Genomic DNA, 23878 nt, shown 5'->3' on the forward strand with positions numbered 1-23878 from the left:
ATACTATGACTCTTTGCAACATACTATATACTATGACATTTTTATAACTTTTTTCAACATGCTATACTATGACTCTTTTTTTATCTCTTTTTTGACATTCTATGCAATGACTTTATCTCTTTTTTTCAACATGCTTTACTATGACTTTTTTCAAAATACTATACTATGACCTTTTTGACATACCACACTATGACTCTTCAATCACTTTTTTCAACATGCCATGCTAATAATTTTATACTCGTATTAATAAGCTATACTATGATGTTGTTGCGACTTATTTGGACATAGTATACTTACTTTTAAAATATTTTTTTCCACATGCTGCACCATGCCTTTATCATCCACATAACACACCATGTCTTTTTTTAATTATTTGTTTTGACATGCTATACTGTCTGTTTCATCATCTTTTTGGACATGCTATACTATGACTTCTTTCTCACATTTTTTTGACATTGTCAGGATTGGTGACAGAAGTTAGGCGCAGACTTGAGTGGTGGGAAAAAAAAAATCTTATTTCATTTATCTACACAGTGAGGATGAGCCGGCAGTGGGGGGTGCTGGGTCCGAAGCTGGTTGGGCTGGCAGAGGTGCTGGGTTCGAAGCTTTCAGGGCTGGCAGGGGTGCTGGGTCCAAAGCCGGCGTGGCTGGCAGAGGATTCTGAAGGTGGGTTATTTCTAGGACATGGAGCAGACAGGTAAATATAAGAACAGGAAACTAGACTCGGAACAAATTACAGAGGCTGGTGAAATATCATACTGGTAGTAAGCAACAATCCAGCAGGAGAGCAAAGTCCGACTGGTCTTTAAAGGCAGATGAAGCTGGATGAATAGCAGGTGTGCTGATTGGAATTGGTTCCAGGTGTGGGGAGAATTAACAGGAAGGCATGTCCAATTCTGCGATATGCAGTCCCGGGAACAGGAACAAAGACAGAAAACCAAAACACACCAAACACACGGCAGGCATAACAAATGCAGAAATATAACAAAAACACCAGACTGTCACCGTGAGGAGGTCACGACAGTCAAGGGCGTGACAGACATGTGACCTTTTTAGACAATCTACACTATGACTTTTTACCACTTTTTTTCAACATGTTATACTATGACTTTTTATCACTTTAATCTACATACTAAACTATGAATTTGTATCACTTTTATCTACAAACTATACTATGACTTTTTATAAAAAATGTTACACACTATACTATGACTTTTTATCACTTTTTGACATACTATACTATGTTTTTTATTCAACATACTATATCTTTTTTAAATACTATACTTTGTTTACTATACTATGTTATTAGACATACTATACTACAACGTTTTCTGATTTTTTCTACATTTTTTCATGAAATCTTGCTACATACTGTGCTGTGACTTTTTTCGAAATACTATACTATGACTTTTTTGACACAATATACTATACATACTATGTATAGTATGTAGTATGTACAATATGTAGTTTTTTTAGTGCTGTTTGGTTAGTGCTGTAGGTTCATTTTTTAAACTTTTTTAGGCATACTATACTATGACTTTTTTGACACACTACACGTTTTTTTTTTAGAAAATATACTAAGACTTTTCCTGACCTTTTTCAACATAGTATACTATGACGGAGTCTTTCAAAATACTTTGTCTTTTTTTTCTTACTATAATGTAATTTTTTCAGGATTTCTTTCTACTATACAGCTTTTTGACATATTGTTCTATTTTTCAACAGATTATACATGACTTTTGATGACTTCTTTTTAATTACTTTTTCCAACATTCTATAGTAAGATAACATGAACCTTTAAATTAAGTAAGCGACTTACAATTGCTATATATCAGAGGTCACACACCTCTGGAGCCGGAGTTAAGTGTCTTGCTCAGGGACACATTAGTTGATGTATCGCAGAGGGAATTGAACTTAGATCTCCCACACCAAAGGCATGTGTCATAACCACTGCGCCATCACCACCACCCGACATACTATACTTTGACAATTTCTATATAGTCTACAACATTTTTCAACACAAACTATGACTTTTAATGACATTTTTCACGATACTATGAAGAAAAATTTACGACACTATATAGTATATCTTTTTTATTACTTTTTTTCAACGTACTAGACTATGACTTTTTTGACAAGCCGGGGTCTGGCTAGTCCACACAGCATTCGGGGATGGGGGAAAAATATGCTCTGGCTTATGTGCATTACTTTAAACTAATCACAATCGTCTTGCTCGAACGGAGCAAAGGGTCTCTGCAAAATAGCCTTGGGAAGGAACTTGTGGTGGAACATGCGTTTGTTCAAAGGTATTTTTATAGTCAAGCTAGCTGTCTTGATTTAACCTGCAGAGATCTGAGGAGTAAACTTTAATCCTAATAAATCAACCAAAGTTGAATTGGTCCGGCGACACCTGAACAATACTGGAAGTGGAATGTCGTTGATATAGATTATTAGTCCCTGACTCTCACCGGACTCCTGAGATTTTTGCCACTGTACGCCAGCTCTCTCCCTTGATTTTACCCCCAAACTTTTCTGATCCCCCTCTCTTGCCCCCATTCCTTATAAATATACAGTGCAAGGGGCACTCCAAGGAGTATCAACTGTACATTTCAAAGGGATGTTACGAAAGGTGCATCATACTGTACATATTTGAAAAAGCACACACAACTCTCACATTATAGTGCAGTAACAAGAGAATGCCTTAATGCCTTTATTATAATTGCAAATTAAATACGCTGTGCATTTTTTGAGAAGGTGAATGATTATTCCACACATGCTTGCATGCCTACACACCTCCATTCACATGCGCACAAAAAAATAATAAAAAAGAAGATAAAATTTAATAAGTAATAAAAAAGAAGTGGCATTTATTACCTTGGGTCAAATTCTATTTACAGTTCATGAATATATTATTGCATGCCAAATAGGTATTACATACCCTCATTTACAGTATGTAAATTATAAATTAAGTTTTAGTCCTGTGAAGTGTTATGATGATGTTGAGGTGGGTGTTGGATTCTGTGGAGTTCAGTTCAGATTCATTTTTTTGTCGTAGTTCTTTGTGTACTTACAAACATAAAGAAAATGTAAATACAAATATTCTCCACCAGTCACTTGCAGTGCAACAAGAAATGACAACAGCCACACAGAAGTATGTAAGAATACACTAAAATATATAAAACCAAATTAAAAAAAAAACAACATTTAAAAACAGTTAAAACAGTGGACAGTGCAGTGTGTTGAAGAGGGCAAATTTCCTTTTTGTATTTCCAAATCTGTTGAGCTTTACACTTTCCACAAAATGGCAGCAGCAGGAGTACTATTGGGGTTTGACATATTCCTTAGGTAAAGACTGGTCTAACTCCTTTTTCCACAGCCCCTGTGGTCCTAATTCAACCTGAACATTTGACTTTTATAGCGCTGCTATAGTCCTGCCCATCATCTGGACAAAGACTATGTCGCTAATCCCTCTTAACGGTTTATTGGCTCCTGCCACAAACCTTCACAGTCGCAAGCTGTTTATAGAGTTTATGTGTCATCTGGGCGACTTGCAAACAGCTGGAGTCACTCCAGGCTCAGTGGTGACCTCGGATGGCACTCTGCCAGAGCCACAGCTTGCCTGTGTTTTGTCCCAGATGTGAAAGGCGCTAAGACTGAGTACATCAGGTCTGCCACGGCTCCCTGCACAGCACAGTGAAAGTGAAACCTCTTATTTTTTACAAATACTGCCGGCATTTACTGTACATTTTTTTGATGTTGGATTTTTATATTCACATAATGCCTTCGGGATTTAACAGGTTATCACGCTGCTGCAATGTGTTCCTTTAGTTTCCTTTTCTATAGGATTCATATTACCATAAAGTAGCCTCTGAGTACGCTGTAACTGTTTTATTGTGTAATGTATTTCCTAGCTATATTACTCCAACTCTATCAGCTAAATTCCAGCCTGCAGTTTTTACAGTTTCTTGCAACAAAGATCCCACTCTCTTGTCTTCTGTTTGTATTGTTTCAGTTCAGTCAGTATTACCACGCACATGGATACTTTTTATAAACTACACTATAACCCTTCATTCACTTTTTTTCGCTAAACAACAGTGTCAACATTATCAATACATGTTTAAATGCTATTAGACAAAAAATCTTTAACATTGCTGATTCTCAAAAGGGTATTCTCAAAACATCTGGCAGGTCTTTGACACCTTCATACAGCAGCATAAGGCAGTGGTTTCCATCCTGTGGGCCTGGGACAAGGATTGTCTGAGGGGTTGCATGATGATCAAAAATATAAAATAAATTATATTTCTGCTTCATACAATTATGCATAGTCTGTTTGCAGTTTTTCTGGTGAAATATTGAGTTGTTTAACCTCCTCCGCCGTCTAAAATACAGTCTTTGTTTCCAGTGCTCACATCTTAGACATATGGAACTGTGGAGAAGGTCTTTGCAAGTTGACTTGCTTTGTATTGAAAGGTCACAAGCCAAAAGGTTTGGGAACCACTGACATAAGTATTAAGTGGTGTGAGATTAAAGGCGCCAGTCTCAAACTCTTGAACTTGTCGGCAGACATGATTCACTTCAGTCATCTTTAAAGTTACAGCTACTTGCGTCATCAGCGATTTCAGCTGCCGATGAGAGCTCTTCTCAGATATGACAGCATATAAGCAAAGTGTTGACAACACAAGGACCCGGGGAATGCTACATTAATGATGAGAGAGCCAGCAAATGTTCAAATTCAGAAGAAACGCCGCAGTTTATTTTCCTTTAATAGAAACCGCTATTGTTTCGCTTTTGTAAAATGTAAATATTATCCATTTAGTTATTTATTCATTGATTTAATGACATACGGATTTGTAAATTCTGATGTCATCTCTTTGTATTACTTAATGAATTCACTGTTCAAAATTTGCTTTATTGTTCAATTAATTCTTTAGTTTATGAGCGAGATATGCAATTTTACAGGTGCGGCATTACTTGAGAGCTTTACGGTAGATCTGGGGCATGTGTTGTTGTCCACTGAACTCATAACCAGAACAGATTGAGGTTTAGTGCCTTGCTCAAAGGTATTTACAGTGTCCATAGCAGTTGTAAAAAGTGTGGGAAAGGCTTTTAGCTTTCTTAAGTCCAGAAGCAACCTTCTCCGGGGTTCATTTCCTTTCCAAAAAATGAATTTAGCTTTGAAGAGACTATGTTATTTTGACTCTGCAAACTACAATCACCTCTGTAACTCCTCCACCTCCAATCTCCACCCTGCCTTCAGTGCAAGGCCATGCTCAGTGGAGTAGCAGATTGAGTGGGAGCCAATGTTAATGTAATCTCCTCTGTTTAATTAGAGTGAGCGTTGTGGGCAGCTAAACCAAACCACATTACCCACCATCTGGTGGGGAGCAGCTCTGCTCTTATACCCACCCTCGCTATCATTAGCCTCTACAAGACAAGACACAAACACATACATGACAGCTATTTATTCATCCTGCCACTTTCAATACAGACACAACTGCATACCATTTAGCCGCTATGATAAGGCAACACTCATGCTTAGGCCTGTCATAACTGTATTGTTGTGTAATTATAACATGCTGTACACTGAAACCTCCAAATTAAAATAGTTGTCAAAGCCTATAAAAGTCACAATCTGTCCAACACGGGTACTTTTTCTCAGACGTTTCTGCTCCCTTTCTTAATTAGGTGGGTCCTCCAGCAGTGACCTTCGACATATTGAAGAAGGAAAATGTCTACATGAGCAACTCATCGTCTAGTCATACATTTAACCCTTGTGTTGTCCTCGTGTCAAATTGACCCATTTAAAAGTGTTTTATATCAGAAATATTAGATTACTTTCAACCAAATTTCCCACAAATAACATGGATGATTCCATATGCTCTTCAGGTAAAATGAATGATTAATTTCCTTGAATTTTTGGCTGTTTAATTTAATCTTTTAGCATTTGAATTCTTTTTCAAAAGGGTATAGGGATTAAACTTTGACATCTACCCATCTGAGATCCACTCAACATCCTCTGATCTTAACTATTAGTCAAAATAATTCATAATTTCTGCCTTTATGGCTAAAAACTTATGTAGAATTTGATATAAATGAGGTTTGTTGACCATGAATTCCAAGAATAAGTGTAAAACCTGTTATTAAACCAGTTCAGGTTTAAAAAAAAAGCGCCAAAAGCGTTTTAAAAAAGTGACAAAAACATCTGAAAAAGCGACAAAAACATTGGAAAAGCACCAAAAAAAAATCCTTTTCAATTTGGACCTGGAAGGGCAAGTTCATGGATAAATGGAAGACAACACAAGGGTTAATTAACACTGTTTTTGGGGAATATTCACACAAAAATAAATCCAGCTTTTACTTAGACTAGGCCTGCACGAATAATCTTTATGAAATCCTGATCTCGATTCCCCCCGTTCACGATTTAATTTTGAAATGAATATGATTTAAAAACAAACTAAAAAACTCTCTCTCAACTGTGTGAGTCGACAGACTTCAAAATCTTCGCCACGTTGCTCGAACCAAAGTTGAAAACACCTGTTGCTGTCTGTCTTCTTCAGTCTGTTGGCTGTTTAGGTTTCTCTCCTGGAACACGTCAAACACATTCTGCACTTACTGCTGCGTCTTGTGTTGACTGTTTACATATTGAATATATCGAATATATCATATTACATATCTGTGCTCATCATCATATGTACATTGTTTGTACTGGTGTTATTGTTAAATACATGGTGAATTTCTAAAATTGTATTGTGTTTTTGTTGAGTTATTATTACGCTATTACATTATTAATACTTTTTCTGACCTTTTCAAATGCCCCCAAAAAATACCCCTTTTTACAAAAAAAGACTAAAACTAATAAACTAAAACTAAGCATATAAAAAAATAACAAATAAACTAGCAAACCCACTTTTAAAATTAAACTGAATTTGAAAACAAAAAGTCGAAAAGGAAATAAAAATGAAAAACCAATGAAAATTGAAAAACTATAATAACCTTGGTTTGGTACCGGCAATTTGTTTTGTGTGTCATGGTCATATAAAATTGTGACAGAATTCTAAGCAAAAAAAAAAAAAAAGTGATTGGTTTTTTCCCCGAATCGTGCAGGCATAAATAACATGGTTATCCTGAGCACATCCTACATGGAGTCTTCAAGTATACCACAAGAGGGCAGTATGCTACCACAGCTGGCATCCACGCCAAACTGCAGGGCTCGAGCTCAGAGGATTTACTGCTCCAGAGAAGGCAGAGCTCAGTGGCAGCCAGCAGAGCAAGTCAATTACTGAAGCACAGAGGTGTGTGTGTGTGTGTGTGTGTGTGGATTGAAGGGGGGCATAGATTAGTGGTCTCTATCCTGCATCATGACCTGGCAGCTTACAGTGGGCTTCCCTTCTTGAACAAATGATTCACTGCACAAATGCAGAGCCAACAACCTCAGCCGATGGTTTGGCAGAGTTAAAGGTCTATTCAGTAATTCTTGACCCTATACATCTGAGATACCGTATGTTTCCAAAATAGAATAGTTTAGCTTCTACTGTAGATCAAAAGAAGCATTTCACCCACAGCTGTATGGTTTGGACATGTCAGACACTGAAGGATTCAATCTGAACACACAATGGCATGATACACATTCTCTGAGGATATCATAAGCATGTTTACATATATCACGTAACAATGTTCATGGCAAATAAACGTCCATTAATCCATTCAGAAATCTTAGAAAAAACATGTTGATCATAGTTCCAGAACTTGCCTGAGAATCACCTCGTTTTTAAGTTTTCTTCAGTGTCAAAGTATTCCAGTGGTAGTTGTTTTTACATTCATGGATTCAATGCAAACAGGAGCTACAAATTGCTAATTCTGCATATTTTTAATAGTGCTAATTTGCCAAAAAGGTAACAAGTTAAGGATATCAAAAGAATTTCTATCGCCCAAAGCATCATGTGGAGCACACCCCAGAGCTAAAGCATTGCACAGTATTCAACCAGGAAGTTTTATCCCGTACAAACTAGCAGTTTGTTTACCAATTACAATTCTGCAATTCCAACTAAAATCTTTCAGCGAAATAATTTTCATTTTGTGTAAAAAATAAAGACCTACTGTATTTATTGCTCTGTTTACAATAATTACTGATGCAACGTGACAGCATCACAAAACATTAGCAACTTCAATTCATCACTTTCATCACTATTTTATTAAATCTATCAATTGTTTCTGATCACTTTCAGCTTTTTACTTTAAATGTTGATGATGGGTGAACCTTTGAACAATATTCATTTGTATATATTTATTAACAGTGTTGACGTAATAGTTCAACATATAGGGTTATAGGCTTGTTTCCTTTCTTACAGAGAGTTAGTTAATCTGTGTGTTAAATATGAAGCCGCTCACCAACAAACACCCCCCATAAAAACACAAATTTGTCATTTACACTTGTGTTAATGTACGGACCAAACAACTAACATGTTAAGTAGTGAGCTTCAGAGGTGTCGGCAAGTGGATTTTGTTACATGTGGATGGACGGAGCCGGGTTAGCTATTGAGCCAAGTATATTCAAACCATCAAATATGAGACTGGTATCAATCTTACACAGCAAGAAAGTGAAAGTATTTCCCAAAATGTCAAACTATTCCTTCAAATAAGATTTAGTTTAAAATCCATCCAGATATACACATTTGAAACATGACGGCTGGTGTTATTTGAACTTGTGCGTTAGGGCTGGGGTCCTATGTTAGACCACAAAACGTCTTGTCCCTGTGTCAAGTTTTTCTTGTTCTCTGTTAGTTTTCCATTTCTTGTTCTATTTTGTACTTTTCTGTTCTCCCTTGTGTTGTCTTGTTTTAAATCCTGTTGTACATATTTTCCCGCCTGTGTGATTACCTGTCCCTGCCCTAATGTGTTGCACCTGTGTCTCATTGTCTCCCCTGTCTTGTGTTTTTAAGTTCTGTCTTCCCCTTTCCCCAGTGCGAGATCGTCTGTTTCCCGTGTGTCCAGCTTCTGAGTGTTTTTCCCTGTGTTCCTGTATTCCTGAGTTTTTAACTACCTTGGATTTCGACCCCTGCCTATTTCCCGGATTTTCCCTCTGCCTGATGCTGGACACTGTTGCTGAGTTTGCTTACTTGCTGAATAAACCATTGTATTTTACCTTTTCTGAGTTGTGCATTCTCTGTGTGCGTGATACATTTGGATTGTGCTCCCTCTGCTCTGCCACTTTGGAAACTCCAACCCTTAATGGGCGCCTCTGCCAAGAGGTCACAACATGAATGTATTAAGCATTAAAGACACAACACTCCTAACAGCCCACACACATAAATGAGTTTGTTTTAAATGGCTTGGTGGGCCTGGACTTGGTCAAATGGCTGTTAAGGCAAACACTGAAAAACCTGAAAAATAAGCTTTCCTCTGTTCTGCTCAGTTAGAAGCTACTGTGGGATTTCTGAACGGGGACCGTGAGACCGCATCTGATGTTCAAGGTTTGGACTCTGAGAGAGGCACGCATACTAATGGCTGAGATAGGAGTGGGGCTGATCAAATCTCACTACACCAAACCGGGAGAGTGCTTCCCCCTCTGAGCAGAGAGATAGATGCAGCTCCAAACTGGACTCCAGCCAGCCTTTTTCACAGTGGACTGTGGTACCTGAATAAATGAATGAATAAAGCCCACACTAGGGCTTCTGTGACAGACAGACTGTTGTTGTCGTCGTTGGAGGTATTTACTCATGAAATTTAAATTTATGATCAAAGTTCATCTCTTGTGTCAGTGTTTTGCATCAGATACTCATTTAGATGTTTACTTAATAGTTTACTGGCCTAGATTGTTTTTGGGTTGTTCCAGCTGTGTATGTGAATTCAACTTTATAATTTTCATTAGCAATTAATCTGATGATTATTATACACAGTAGATTTTTCATTTACAAAATGGATTAAAATGTCTTTTTTCAACATGAAATTATTTCTAATAAAGTGAATGGCAGCTCTGTCTGAGAAAAGAAACTCCACCAGAAGAGGGAGACATCAAATCTTAGTGAAAAAGACCAAATAGCAGTTATGTTCTCCTTGCTCCTCTGTGTGCCTCTGCAGGAGAAGAATTAAGCGCAGTGCTAATATTATCAAACATTATTAACCTCACAACCCTACTGATATGAGTTTCAGCTGTTGCTCCATCACATGCTATTCACACCACTGCTGCAATGCTCATTACTCCGTGTTTGATTTCCAAATAACTCCATTTGACACCTGTTAGATGAGCCAAATAGATCTGAGCCATTTCTTGGATTTGGCCTCGAATGTCGGACGAGGAGGAATTTTCTTTCTGGCAGTTGTTCCTGTCACCTGGACTCTGACTAATCCCACACCACACATATGAAATGGGAGCTACATAAACAACCTTTTGTATCAAATTAGTCATTTCTTTTCAATAAAAAAAATGATTTCATCTGAGGTGACGCAAAAAGTCAGGCTTTGATCTGCCTCAAAAGATCTTCTCACCATTTTCAAAGAGCACATCTGAGTTATTAATTATTTTTAGAATTAATTATCCCTTTTTGAAGCCACTCAAGCCACCTTTTCTACTGTACTCAAAACAAAGATGGTATTTGAAATACTGAAAATATATTGATATAGACAGTCCGACTGTGAGCTGGTTAACAGGGTGAGGAGAGAAGAGAAAGTCTCATCTGTCAGCGGGCAGACAGAACAGACTTCATTTTGTTCCTGAGTGTTGAGAGACGATAGCTTTGGATTCCAAATGAAGGGGATTGACATGATATGAGACTTTTCAACAATCTGCAATAATGACCTTTTCTCCGAACCTATAAACTGTCAGGTAATAACATGTCTCAGGTGGAAATGGGCAATCTTTTGGCACAGGTAAAAAGTGTTACCTAGCAACACCCGGTGTCCTATCAATAGTCAGCTTGGAGGTATCTCTGGAGATGCTCCCCCCTACAAAGACCTGGTTCAGTTTGCTTCAACAGGCCCCATGACCCCCCTGGACAAACAACAGCCTCATTCTCTGCACCACTGCTGACCTCATTGTCTCTTTGTGAAGGGAAAATCCAGAGTTGCATTCTGTTAAATGGCAAATGGTGCATCAACTGCGAGCGGGACGGACCTTTCTACCTCCAGCACAGGCCTACAGATGAGCACGGACACCGCTGCTTTATCCTCAGGACTGTACGCGAGGAAAACATGGTAAGAAAGGGAGACTAAATATTCACTACACCTTCCTCCATCTGTCTAATGCATGCAATGCCGAGTCAACAACAACATGTTTCTCACATTGTCACCTGCATCATCACAACATACAGAAACAGCTGTTGTTCACAGATGTAGCGTTCATTTCAAACTTGTCTCAAGCTCGTTTCTGTCACATTTACTTGTGTGTTTTTGTATGTATATGTATAATTCACATGCACCTTAATATGACCTATGATGCACAACTGTACTGAGTTTTAAAGTACTATTTGTACTATATGCAACTTATGCTAATTCCAAATCCAAAATTACATGTTTAGCTACACTCAAGTGCTACAGTGAGCAGATGGTGTGGCATTTATTTAGATGGATTTCGTACTGTAATTGTAAAATATCAAGTCAGCATCTCACATCTATGGAGGGCTTCATTAGATTGACTGTAATACTCTCAATATGCTGCTTATAAAAACAGCTGCTTCTCTGAGAGTAAGCACAACAAAAACACACACACTCCAAAGTGATTAAACATTTCTGAAAAAAAGAACAAGAAATGTTTTAACTTCAAATGGAAAATTGTTTTACAATACGTAGAACATACACGCCAATGCTCCAACTTTCTCATTCTACCTTGCACACTGAGGAGATTTATGACACAAACACACCTGTGCACATCTATATCTCTGACTCCATACATCTGGTCTGGTAGTAGTGGCCTGACAGGTGCACTGTTGTTATGGAGCAGATGGTCAACAGTTGTTTTTTTTGGTTGCAAATAAGCAAACTTGCCAAAATTCTAACAAACAGAAACAAGCTGTAAACGAGGTCTGACGTGCTAACTCTACTTCTTATAGAGTCCTGATGGAGACACATTATCAGTGATTGAGAACCCGGCAGCTGTCAGTCACTCTTTTCATTCAGATAAAACAGCAGAAGTTGCGGGGACCAAGGGAGTGCAGGGTTGGTTAAAAGGGATTCACTCTACGACTCACGGTAAGCTCCAGTGGTGCACCACCACCATCCGCTGGGCATCAGACTACATGAGCAATCCTGCGTCACCAGTGCAGAAAACAACAAGAGTGGTTAAAAGACGCTACCCTAAATATAAAGAACAAGCCAAATTAAGACTTTGCCCTGAATCAAACCACCTACAGTTTAGTAATAAGCAAAGCAGTGCTTTTTTTATATAAAAATGTCACAGAATAGATTTCCATTATGTTGTGCATGTACAGAACGTAGCTTAATACTGTCTGCCTCGGTACTATATATGCAACAGTTGACATTTAATTATTCTTCTCAGCTCATATCTGGGATCAGGGCGCATTAACTCCAGTCTTAATTGTTGCTTTAGCTCACAGGCTGGTGAGGCTACTGGCAGTGGTGTGTGCAGTTGGACTCCTGGGAGGCTTAGCTGTAGGTGTCTGGTTTCTAGGTGAGTCATTGCGTTGAAATAGAATCAGTAAATTAGCTTAACTGTAACCAGGAGCTGTTGAGACATGCAACCTGTCTCGCTTCATCTACTCAAGCTTCTGTATATTTTTAGGTCATTGCCGAGCCTGACAGATACTGGATTTTTTGACGGCAATATAATCAGCATTTGAAAAGTTAAAAAAATGTAATATAGGGCTGCAACTGGGGCTGGGCGATATGGAGAAAATCCAATATCACAATATTTTTGACCAAATACAATAACAATATTGTAGTGTTCACTATTGGTGCTTTCACAAAATATTTACACAATGTGATTTTTTGATAAATAATCATCAGTAATGTGGATATGATGACTAAGTTGGTAAAGGCAATGATAGAACAGTCTGGTAAGTTCAGAAAATGACATCACTTTACTGTAATTCAGCCTTTAAAACCAGGAAAAGACAACACTTATGCCATATTACGATATCCAAAATCTAAGATGATATCTAGTCTCATATCTTGATATTGACATAATAGCGATATATTGCCCGGTTCTAGCTGCAACTAACAATTATTGCCATTTTTGATCGCTTGTTTACCCGATCAACAGTCCAAAACAGAAAAGATATATAATATATCTTCATTTACAACAATGGAAAGCAGCACATTCTCCTATAACATAATTTGATATTGAGAATTGTTTTAGTGAGATGTTTTTTCTATTCAGCAGAACTCCTAGATATGAAAATCTTTCATGACATCCTTTTTGCCATGTAAAATGTTTCTTTTTGCTCTAGACAGACTGTTTCTGGGTACTTCAGAAGGTCTGGTAACATTTAGTAGAAATAAACACATGGCTGATTAAAAGGCTTTATCATCTTTATCTACATACAGTTAAACTTCTGCTGAGGCCTTCCGTTTCCCAAAGTCCAGTGGGACTTGGGGACACAAAGGAGACGCCTTTCTGCAATGTGACAGAAGACATTTCTATCTCTGACCCCAGAAAAGGTCTGTGTTTCGTCCTTTTTTTAACATTTGTCGGAAAGCAGGCATTCGTTTCACTTGTTTGATTTATGAATTAACAAACAGTGCAGGATTGGGTGGTTGCTTATTGTTATGCAACTCATCCTACTGGGTTATGGTTCACCTTGGTGGTTTTTAGTTGAACAGTAGCAAAAATTAGCATTCCAAAGCTGCTTCTTGATGCCTTTTGTTCACTCTTGAGAGATGCCCATTGAGTGACAGGACAACACCACACACAATGATCTGTTTGTATTGATTATATTGGCATAGATGCTTGTGTTTTTCCTAATCATTTCCCTCTTACAGAAGATGCTCTTTTCATTACTGTTGACTGAGAGCTTGTCTCTGGAGAGATTTTCAATCAATCAGGTTCAGTGTTTTACAGGATCAGCCCAGACAACTCCCTCCTGGAGATCCAGCTGGGGAAGCTGCCCACCTGGCTACCGGTGTGCTATGAGAGGTGGAACTCTTCACTGGGAACGCTGGTCTGCAGACAGCTTGGTTATCTGAGGTTTGCACTCCTGACAGGATAACACCACCTCAGCTCTAGACACTGATTGAAACTGGAGCGCCCACTCACTTACTTAGTTTTGTCTTAGCCTGCTTTGCTAAGGTTGAAAGCTTTTCTTATTTGTGATTTTCTAATACTTTATTTGCATTCTTGCTTAACATGTTATGAGTCTGAATTATCTTAACACTTACTCCCACCTATTTTGCATATGTTCTCTTACCAGACTGACCAAGCATAAAGGAGTGAAACTAACTGATATTGGGCCAAACCATACTGAAGGCTTTATACAAATTACCTCAGAACACAAGAGCAATCTGGAAAATATGTGGCAATTCAGGTAAGGCCATATATCCGAGGACATCCTTCTCGTAATGATGCAGAGAAAATTGTGTCTACAAACACATTAATTATTCATCATTAATTACACAATTTATTTTCATTTAGGGGGAACTGTATCACAGGGAAGGTTATCGCTTTGCAATGTTTTGGTGAGCAAATTAAACTTCACTTTTTGTTTGACTTTGCATTTAACACCATGCCCTTTAGTTTCTTTATAATACTTCACAAAAAAAGCTAGAGACAGAGTGAATGATGCAGCAGTCCACCACTTTTTTGATGAATGGATCTCTGTGTAGAGTGTGGGACACGAGCGAAGCTGCCCAGGATAATCGGGGGGGTCGAGGCCACGCCGGGCAGGTGGCCTTGGCAGGTCAGCCTCTACTACAGCAACCGTCACACCTGCGGAGGCTCTATCATCACCAGTCAATGGGTAGTCACAGCTGCGCATTGTGTTCACAAGTAAGACAGCTGACCTTACCAACACTAAAAGGTCCGGGACGACAAAATCAAAGGAGAATAATCCGACATTAACAGCTGCACCAAACCTGACATATTCTCTCTTATCAGTATCTGCCTCCTCTTTTTTTTCCCCCTCAAATGTCAGCTACAGGCAACCTCAGGTATCCAGCTGGGTGGTCTACGCCGGTATTGTCACCCGCACCTCGGCTAAAATGGCTCAGCACACAGGTTACGCTGTGGAGAAGATCATTTACAACAAGAACTATAACCACAGGAGCCACGACAGTGATATAGCCCTGATGAAACTGCGGACGCCGCTGAATTTCTCAGGTTAGTCTGGGAGGCTCTTTGCAAGCTTTTCACACAACAGAGAAGGTAGCACTTAAAAAAACACAACAAAATGCCAATACTATGGTCTCAGTTCACTGTTTTATGTTTTCAGAAAACAAGCCTCCATCAGACCCCCACAAAAATGGTATCTTCCCAATTTTTTTTAGAGGAAGAACAAGCTATGGTCTAACGTCTGTCACCATAATGAATAATGATATACACTTGTAATCAACCGGATACATATGTTGCACCACAACAGTACATTCCTCTCTGTAACCACAATATTTCAAATGTGGGCATACAACTTCAACGAAGTTTAAAGATCCCCCCCCATGTTTTAAGACATATAGAATAAAAATCCAGTAATAATTTGTGTCAAGAAAATCGTATTACCTTTTTTAAAAACCTTTCTAAATTGTATTTATGCTTTGTCACTCAGTGAAAAGAATCAGTCAGTGAAGTATCCATGAATACCATTACTATATTTTTTCATTTCAAAACGTTTAACTACTGCACGCAAGATGTCCTCTACTTGACTAAAAGTCGATGTGCACTGGCGGTTTCAACTTTTCACATCCCATTTCTGTAAATTGCATATTGGACCACGGATCGGCTTCCGTGTCATAAAATCCTGCTTGTTTTAAACCGAGTTTTAAGGTGAGCACAGAGAAACATTTCCACCTCAGCAGATAAATGTGAAAACAGCCTTCTAGTGTCAAACTATGCACATTCATCAATCTGGACAACCAAGTGAAGTAACAATGAACAAAACACATTTTTGAGTGAACACATTCACAGTACAAGGTAAACTTGAGGAAGCCCATTACAAGACAAAACCACGACAGGATGAAAACATGATCTATGTGTACGTTTCTCAAACAGCGTGGACGAAAAGGCTTAATACTAATAAATAAATGATATGATGGGAATAATTGAACTTTAACCAAGTTATCATGTTCCAACCTGTCAGAATTTGTATGTACATTTCCCCTTTAACTAGATACAATTAGGCCCGTCTGCTTGCCTCAGTACGACTATGATCTCCCAGGAGGTACACAGTGCTGGATCTCTGGATGGGGATACACACAGGCTGATGGTGGTAAGACCCTGTACCCTGCTGTACTGCTCTCAAACTAATTTACATCTACTGCAGGTCTAATTCACACATGATGACAGTGTGCCAAATGTATTCACAGAGCAGCATTAAATGTGTTTTTTCTTGCTCAGTGCACTCACCTGACACCCTGAAAGAGGCGCCAGTTCCCATAATAAGCACAAAGAAGTGTAACAGCTCCTGCATGTACAATGGAGAGATCACGCCACGGATGCTTTGTGCCGGATACACAGAGGGAAAAGTGGATGCCTGTCAGGTCAGATCTGACTTCTGAACACTATCTTGCGGAGGCGTTTTAAAGATTCATCCTCTCTTGTGTGATTTGTTTATGGTGAAACACTGGGAAAAAGAAGGCTGGCTGAGTCTATATTGAACAGTGTTTGTGTCTATCTCACCAGGGGGACAGTGGGGGTCCTTTGGTTTGCCAGGATGAAAATGTGTGGAGGCTGGTGGGGGTCGTCAGCTGGGGGACAGGCTGTGCTGAGCCCAACCATCCTGGAGTTTACACCAAAGTGGCTGAATTCTTGGGATGGATCTACGACATGATTGAAACAGAGTTTTCTTAGAAATTCTGTGGTACAAAGTATTCGTACAGTACAGAGGTACAGTGCTTTATTTGAATATTTCCATTTTAAGCTACTTTATACTTCTACTACAGAACACTTCAGAAGGAAACTATTGTTAAAAAAAAATCCATTACTCCATTACACTCTGAAGATGAAGATACTAGCCACAAAAATATGATCTTCTTATGAAATATGATGCAGTAGGCTAGAGTACTCAACCCAGTATGTGAAGTACTTCAAATCAGCTTTGCCTCGTCTAACATTAAAGTGCTGACTGCACAGTAATAATAAAGACAATCACCTCCAGGTTGATTTTGCTGATGAATTCATTTAACTTTTTGAATGCTGGATTTGTAATTATAATGGAGTATTTTTACATTGCTACTTCACTGCAGAAATATCAGAGTCCTGGTCAATTTCTTACACAGCCATTATCATGATATTCATATTATCAGCAACAGGAAGGGATTGCAAGGAAACTGTAGAATACAATAGAATGTAAGTACAGTGTTTACACTGCCTGCTAATAAGGACTGTTTCTCTTTGCAGAATTACTGACGAGGGCTCATGATGCACAACAAGCAGAGGAAGTTATTGAGGATGCTAAGTTACTGATATTACTGTTTCAGGCATTTGAAAATCATATTTGATATTTTTACTTTAAACGTCCGTTATATAATGTACACACATGACTGACTGGAGACATCAAAATGCATTTCTACGTTATATTTTTCATGTATTGAACATAAATTATGACTTCTAAAACTGTGCCCGGTGTGATTATTGAGCTGCAGCTCTGCATTTAACCGCCAGATGGCTTCCGTGTAACGAGTCTTCTCATCTGGTTTCCATAGCAACTGACAACATTAGCTAAGCGAGCGTTGATTTGTTTTACGTTAGCTGTTACTTTGACAGAAATGAACTACGTTAGTTTGTTATATTTATGTTCTAGCCGTATTTAGAGCCTCTTTCAATAGCACAACTAATTTGTAATACTGTAGACAAGCTGGTTTTCTAACATTAGCGTTTCTAGTTAACTTCGTGTTTTCTTTTCAGACAGCTAACGCTAGCTAGCATAACTAACGTCAGTGGCTAGTTAGCGTTAACGTTAACTCCAAAATAAGACAGTCACCGTAATATGTCCTCCACTGGCAGTAAAGCGGATGTTTTACAGCAAGTCAACCAGTTTTGGTCCATCCTGGACGATCTTTCTCAAAATGACCCCACGGCCTACCGCAAGTTGATTGAGAAACAGATGAAGGAAGGAGCTGGATTCAGTGCTCCGCCTGAACTCGACTCTTGTTTGCGCACCGAAATAGTGGTGAGTGACGTCGGTGGCAGCAGCATAACCCACAGGTTGTCCTGGGGTCAAATTTGACCCGTTTCCAAGTTTATTTTATATCAGAAATATGGGAGGTTGAAAATGTTGAACAAGGCGACACAACATTGGGGGGAAGCATACAAAATATTGGAAAAAGTGACAAAAACTACGAAAAAAAACACTGGAAGCAAGCAAAAAACTTTGGAAAAACCGGCTTAAATGTCGAAAAAGTGACAACACGTCACGTCAAAAAATTGGACTAAGACATGGGGGGGGGGGACGATAAAAATGTTTTAAAAAAACAAGACATTGAGATAGGGACAACAAATGTTATAGGAAAGACAAAACAAGGGTTAAACATGTCATTAGGCGGCTGTGGCTCAGTGGTAGAGTGGTTGCCTGGCAATCGCAAGGTTGGTGGTTCGATCCCTGGCCCTGCAGTCCCACGTCAAAGTGTGTCCTTGAACACTGAACACCGAGTTGCCCCTGGATACTGGTATTGTGAATGTGAGTGTTTATCTGATGAGCACCATGAATGTGTGTGAATGTATCATGTAAAAGCGTATCATGTAAAAGCACCTTCATTAAAAGTCATTAAAATTAGAAAAGCGCTATATGAATACAGCACATTTACACGTTGTACTGAAAACGTTTTTAAAATTACTTCAAAAGCAGATAAAAATATTCTTTTATTGTATTTGGGAAGTGTCACAAATTCTAAAAACGTTTGCTCCTTAAAAATACAATTAACGTTATGGCACCGTCAATAAAAAAATCTGATAAGTTAGCTAGCTAGCTACATAATTTGGTTTAACATTGAGCACCTGATGGAATGCATTATTACTACCGGTAAGTTATAATTTTTTATTAGGCTTAGTGAATATGTCCACTGTGACAAAGGTCTAACAGGTTGATTTAAGTACTATTAAAAACTATTAAAGAGTCTTTTTTCAGTCAATATATGGGGGCACACACAAGCTTAGGCTCTTTTTTTAAGAACAACACAAGAGAAATGCATTAGTATGAAACATATTGCACATTCTAGGAGTTGTAGCTACAATGTATACAGCTAGCTACAGCTACAGATGTATTAGATTAGAATCTAATCTATGAACTATACCATTTAAAAATTCTAATGTGTTAAACTATGAAGCCTTTTGAAAAAAAATTAAAATTAAATTAAAATAAAAACAAAATATTGCTAATTTAAAGCCTATTGTAACATCTTCACATGTCTTGTTCTGTCCAGCCAAGTATAACACCCAAAAATATTCAATGTATTACCACAGAGGAGTAAGAAAACCAAAACATATTCACTTGAAACCAGTAATTATTTTCCATTTCTGCTCAAAATTGTGGATCATTTAATTTACTAATCATTTCACCTCTACCGGCCACACGTGTGCATTTAAAGTTTAAAGAAAGAGTGTGTTTTGACAAACGGTACATCCGTGTCCTCTACAGGAGCCCAAGAAAGGGTCACTGTATATCAACATATGCAGCTGGAAACGTGTGCCTGCACCTCAGGATCCCAGCGTGCCTTTACCTCTGTGTGCAGGAAAACTGGAAACAGACACAAATGAAGGTCAAGGTAAAATACAAAGCTGTGCTGCATCACAGGCTACAGAACTGTTACATGATGTAAACAAGAAAAACAATAAATTGTGTTTTTCCTTTGCAGGTGGGTACACGGTGTTGGACGTAGCATTTAACCCTGAAGTGCTACAGGAAAGTAAGAAAAACAAAACAGAATTGTATATACTGGCCCTGAGTTTTGCCCGGCAGCAGTATGGGATGAGGTTAATTCAGCAGTACACGGTCGTCAGCTGCAGCCCAAAAAGTAGCCCAGATGACTTGCACCGCCGGCTTGGGTTTCGGCACCCGTCCAGACAACCAAACACAGGTAGAGCAATTAGTCCTATACCCCAATAAGCTGCTACAAGCTTTTTATGCCAGAGCTATTTTCTTTTGCGGCTGCAAGTGTATCATCTTTCACCTTTTACTATAGTTTCTAATAATCCATCGTGTTCCTTCTAACAGCCAGTCAGACCCCAGCTGATCTTCTGCAGCAGATCTCCTCTCTACGCTCAGAGAAACAACACAAGGACCCAGCAGCACAAATTATCTGCAGAAGTGCAGAGAACAAAAAGAAGGATTTGATCCAGGTCATCTCCAGTAAATCTGTGCAGCCTCAGAAGCCAGAGTACAAACTCGAGGTGAAAACTGATAACGAAGGAGTTGCTCGCAGCATGGAGCTGACAGTGGAGCTGCCAAAGGTTTGCTCCATGTCAGAGTGCCAGCTGAGAATCTCCAAGGTTAGTGGTTACACACTCCCTTGAACAGTTATAATCGACCATTTTACAATCCAATGTGTATCAGTGCATAGTTGGATGTCATAAAAATACATACTACCACTTTCCACATTTGTGAGTCAAACAGTGTGCTGAATACATTTCTTCTCCACAGGACGACGTCTTACTGGAAGTGGAGGATGTCTACTATTTGCTTTTAGAATTCTCCAAAACTGTGATTGAAGACACTGCATCTGCAATTTTCAACAAGAAGAAACGAATACTTACTTTGAGAGTGGATGTGGATGTTTTCTGACCATTTGATTTAAGATATACTCTGAAATGGTGTGTGTGTGTGTGTGTGTGTGTGTGTGTGTGACAAACCCTCTGTCCTGTCTGCACTGGCTGTCCAAAGTGTGTAGTCAGTCCATGTGACTGGACATGCCCTGCAAACAAACAAACAACAGCTCCCCTGTAAACTGATCTGCTCCCAAATCCAAAATGATGTTTTTACTGAAGCAAATATTTCACTGTCCCTTTGTGCTGTGTGGGTTGATCTGCAGCAGCAAATATAATTCTTACCCCCCCAAAAAAATTAATTAACTTTAATAACAATCTGTGGGTTTTGTTTATTAATGTGTGGGTGTGTGAGGATAGGTGTATAATGGGTAGGAGCTGGTGTACAGTGTCATTACTATACTCCGGGGGAATAATTCACAACAAAATGATCCATGCAATAATTCATATTTATTAAAACATTAAAATTGATGCAGAACAACAACATGTATTTGGCAATCTGGAACATGTGAACAATGTCAGTAAACATTTATTTTAAGGTTTGCATACTATGCACTGATTACAGCTTTTTAGAGCACAGCTTATTATGTTTTATTTATTGGAAATCACATTAACTTGCTTTCATATTTCATATTTCAAGTATCATAATACTGACCATTAACTGCTAGTCTCACATATTCATTAATTTATGAGCTGCAAACAATGTATAATATCCATTCCTTTAACAAAAGTGGTACCCAAATGACAAGTCAAATTCTTTATATGAAACATTCACTTTGAAAACATGGTTTTGTATCGAAATGGTGTTATACCCATTGGTCCCAGTTAACTGTATTATAACTTCTCTATTATGGCATCACAAGTATTTTCAGTGAATTCATGGTCCAGTGGGGACAACTGAGGTTTGTAGTGGTGATATTGGGACTTTGAGCTCTACCTCCTCTCTCCGTGGTCCTCCTCCACCCACGCTACAATCTTCCCTTCCCAGCCAGGCACGACTGCTCCATCCTGGAATACCTGAACAGCCAACATCCAGCATTTACATATCTAAGAACCACTCACGTCTATGACGTACAAAAGGTCTCGAGAGAAAGTGAAAATGACTAGTCAGTCCTCCTGCAGTGTTATGAAGTATAGCGCAGCCACAGCTATTATTAGCAAATCTTACTCCATAACTGCCATTTTATATTTGCCTGCTGAAGCTGGTGTAAAAAGAAGTAAGGGATATCATTTTACTCCCCCACCTACCTCCTCTTTCACTGTGCCAAACTCTGGATCGAGGGCCTTGAAGTGGTATCTGAAACTCCCTTGTCTGTCCACAGCGGCCTTGAAGTCTCGCAGTGTCACCTCACCCAGCCTGTAAGAGCACACTCTCAGTCATGATCTGTGCACACAAACACCCACATAGACATTACACTTTTCTAGGATAAACATTTAACCAGCACAAATACTGAAGCATCTATATGCAGCTCAGTTCATGTCTGAATCAAGCTATTTGTTTTTAGCGTGCAGCCCTAATCCAAACAGCCATTTGCTAAAAATGCATGTTTGCTACAGTGAGGCAACAAACAATAACACTTATATAAACCCACTATAAAGTGTGTTTTTTTTTTCACCTTTTTGGTATGTTAATCAGAAACGGTGTGAGCGAGCGATCAGTGAAGTAGAGCACTTTAGTGGAGACGGTGGTGTCCAGTCCGGGGCTGCTGTGTGAGTGCGCTATTTCTGGAAATAATCACAAAAAAAACAACAAATACTGTTATCCATAGACAGAGTCTGAAATGGCTCTGGCCTAACAGCCGATAATACATAGCAGTGAAATTGAACGACACAATTTGATTTAACAGCCAGAGTTGAGATGTTGCAGGGGATGACAAATCCTAAACAAACAAGGATTTTGTTTGCCTCACTTGAGCTCTGCGGCCAGGAGTCACGGTCTGTCGAGTTAGCTCTGCGTCCCGGTGATTTAAATTCCTCCTAGAAAAAGAACCAATTGCTCATGGTAAACATTTGGATGTCATTTGTTGTTGACTCACTCATCAAGTTACAGATGTGTTGCTCCTTTTTAAGATATACTCTGAAATGGTGTGTGTGTGTGTGGGTGTGTACCCCTCTGTCCTGTCTGCGCTGGCTGTCCAAAGTGTGTAGTCGGTCCATGAGACTGGACATGCCCTGCTCCAGGGTGTCCAAGGTGTGATGTTGGGGGTCATGGCCAGAAAAGCTGTCCCTCAAACTACGCAGCGCCTCCCTGACCAGCTGCAGCTCTTCTCCCTGTGACAAACAGCTCATTGATAATCAAACAATTTCTATAAATGGTGTTATGTTTTTCATGTTAAGGCTAAGTATGAAAGCTCATTTCCACCAAGAAAGAAGCACAAAAAAGCTAATAATTGTGACTTACTGTGTGTTGTTTCATTTTTGTCTTGCAAATCTTCACCTTTACCAGAAATGAGCTTCCATATAATAATAATAATAATAATAATAATAATCACCGTAGACACAGTAAAGAGCAATTGACAGTATTACTGAAATAAAAAGGGTACGTACAGGTGCAGTGTGCTGGAATACTGCAGGAGATGTCAAAGCCACTGAGTTATTGTACCCACCGCTTTCAATCCTGAATGACTGCAAAAATGAACAAACCATTTAGATACATAAATAAGGTGGATGAGGCTGGTGTTTTTCTATAATTATGAACAAATGCCATGAGTAGAACAAAATCCAACCAGTGTAGCCAAAGCCTGATATACCTTATTTATCTGTGCTTAAAGACCCCATTGCTGTAACAAAAACTATTTAAAACACATCAATGAGTCACTGTTCCACTGACTTGCACTGAGTAACATTTGCTAAAAACGACAGTGCCCAGCTGTTATGAGACATTACTGATTTTAAGGTGTCAAATTTACAGATTTATATAGTCAGTAGGACCCAACTACCCTGGAAATCCAGAGTTCTTGCGAGAGCAAAATTTGAATTTGCTTAGCGAGTTACTCTGGCATCAAGTGATTCTGCTCATTAACT

General features: G+C 38.8%; 3 protein-coding genes and 2 long non-coding RNA genes across 5 annotated transcripts in view; 2 read left to right on the forward strand and 3 right to left on the reverse strand.

Annotated features, from left to right (window-relative positions):
* Positions 1-18620, reverse strand: LOC116681857 (uncharacterized). The gene is made up of 3 exons (XR_004330137.1): positions 18078-18620; positions 16775-16914; positions 1-677 (listed from the first exon to the last, which is right to left on the reverse strand). It is a non-coding gene; the product is annotated as an uncharacterized LOC116681857 (long non-coding RNA).
* On the forward strand, positions 10684-17709 carry tmprss5 (transmembrane serine protease 5). The gene is made up of 13 exons (XM_032509683.1): positions 10684-11190; positions 12045-12183; positions 12542-12622; positions 13498-13611; positions 14002-14137; positions 14361-14474; positions 14582-14625; positions 14773-14935; positions 15081-15265; positions 16266-16364; positions 16493-16635; positions 16778-16981; positions 17495-17709. Exons 1-12 carry the CDS (start codon positions 11188-11190, stop codon positions 16943-16945), a joined length of 1389 nt encoding a protein of 462 aa, XP_032365574.1. The 5' UTR covers positions 10684-11187; the 3' UTR covers positions 16946-16981; positions 17495-17709.
* LOC116681868 (uncharacterized) lies at positions 14231-16300 on the reverse strand. The gene is made up of 2 exons (XR_004330148.1): positions 16204-16300; positions 14231-16168 (listed from the first exon to the last, which is right to left on the reverse strand). It is a non-coding gene; the product is annotated as an uncharacterized LOC116681868 (long non-coding RNA).
* pih1d2 (PIH1 domain containing 2) lies at positions 17793-21571 on the forward strand. The gene is made up of 5 exons (XM_032509684.1): positions 17793-18266; positions 19731-19857; positions 19948-20169; positions 20307-20581; positions 20733-21571. Exons 1-5 carry the CDS (start codon positions 18084-18086, stop codon positions 20871-20873), a joined length of 948 nt encoding a protein of 315 aa, XP_032365575.1. The 5' UTR covers positions 17793-18083; the 3' UTR covers positions 20874-21571.
* dixdc1a (DIX domain containing 1a) overlaps positions 21288-23878 on the reverse strand; it is a 10371-nt gene continuing 7780 nt past the window's right edge. Inside the window, 6 exon segments of the mRNA XM_032509685.1 lie at positions 21288-21871; positions 22103-22211; positions 22471-22579; positions 22765-22831; positions 22964-23125; positions 23402-23479. Of these exon segments, the coding sequence (XP_032365576.1) occupies positions 21788-21871; positions 22103-22211; positions 22471-22579; positions 22765-22831; positions 22964-23125; positions 23402-23479 (609 nt within the window). The 3' untranslated portion in view covers positions 21288-21787.

This window comes from Etheostoma spectabile, chromosome 3 (assembly GCF_008692095.1).
Source record: "Etheostoma spectabile isolate EspeVRDwgs_2016 chromosome 3, UIUC_Espe_1.0, whole genome shotgun sequence".
NCBI lineage: Eukaryota > Metazoa > Chordata > Actinopteri > Perciformes > Percidae > Etheostoma > Etheostoma spectabile.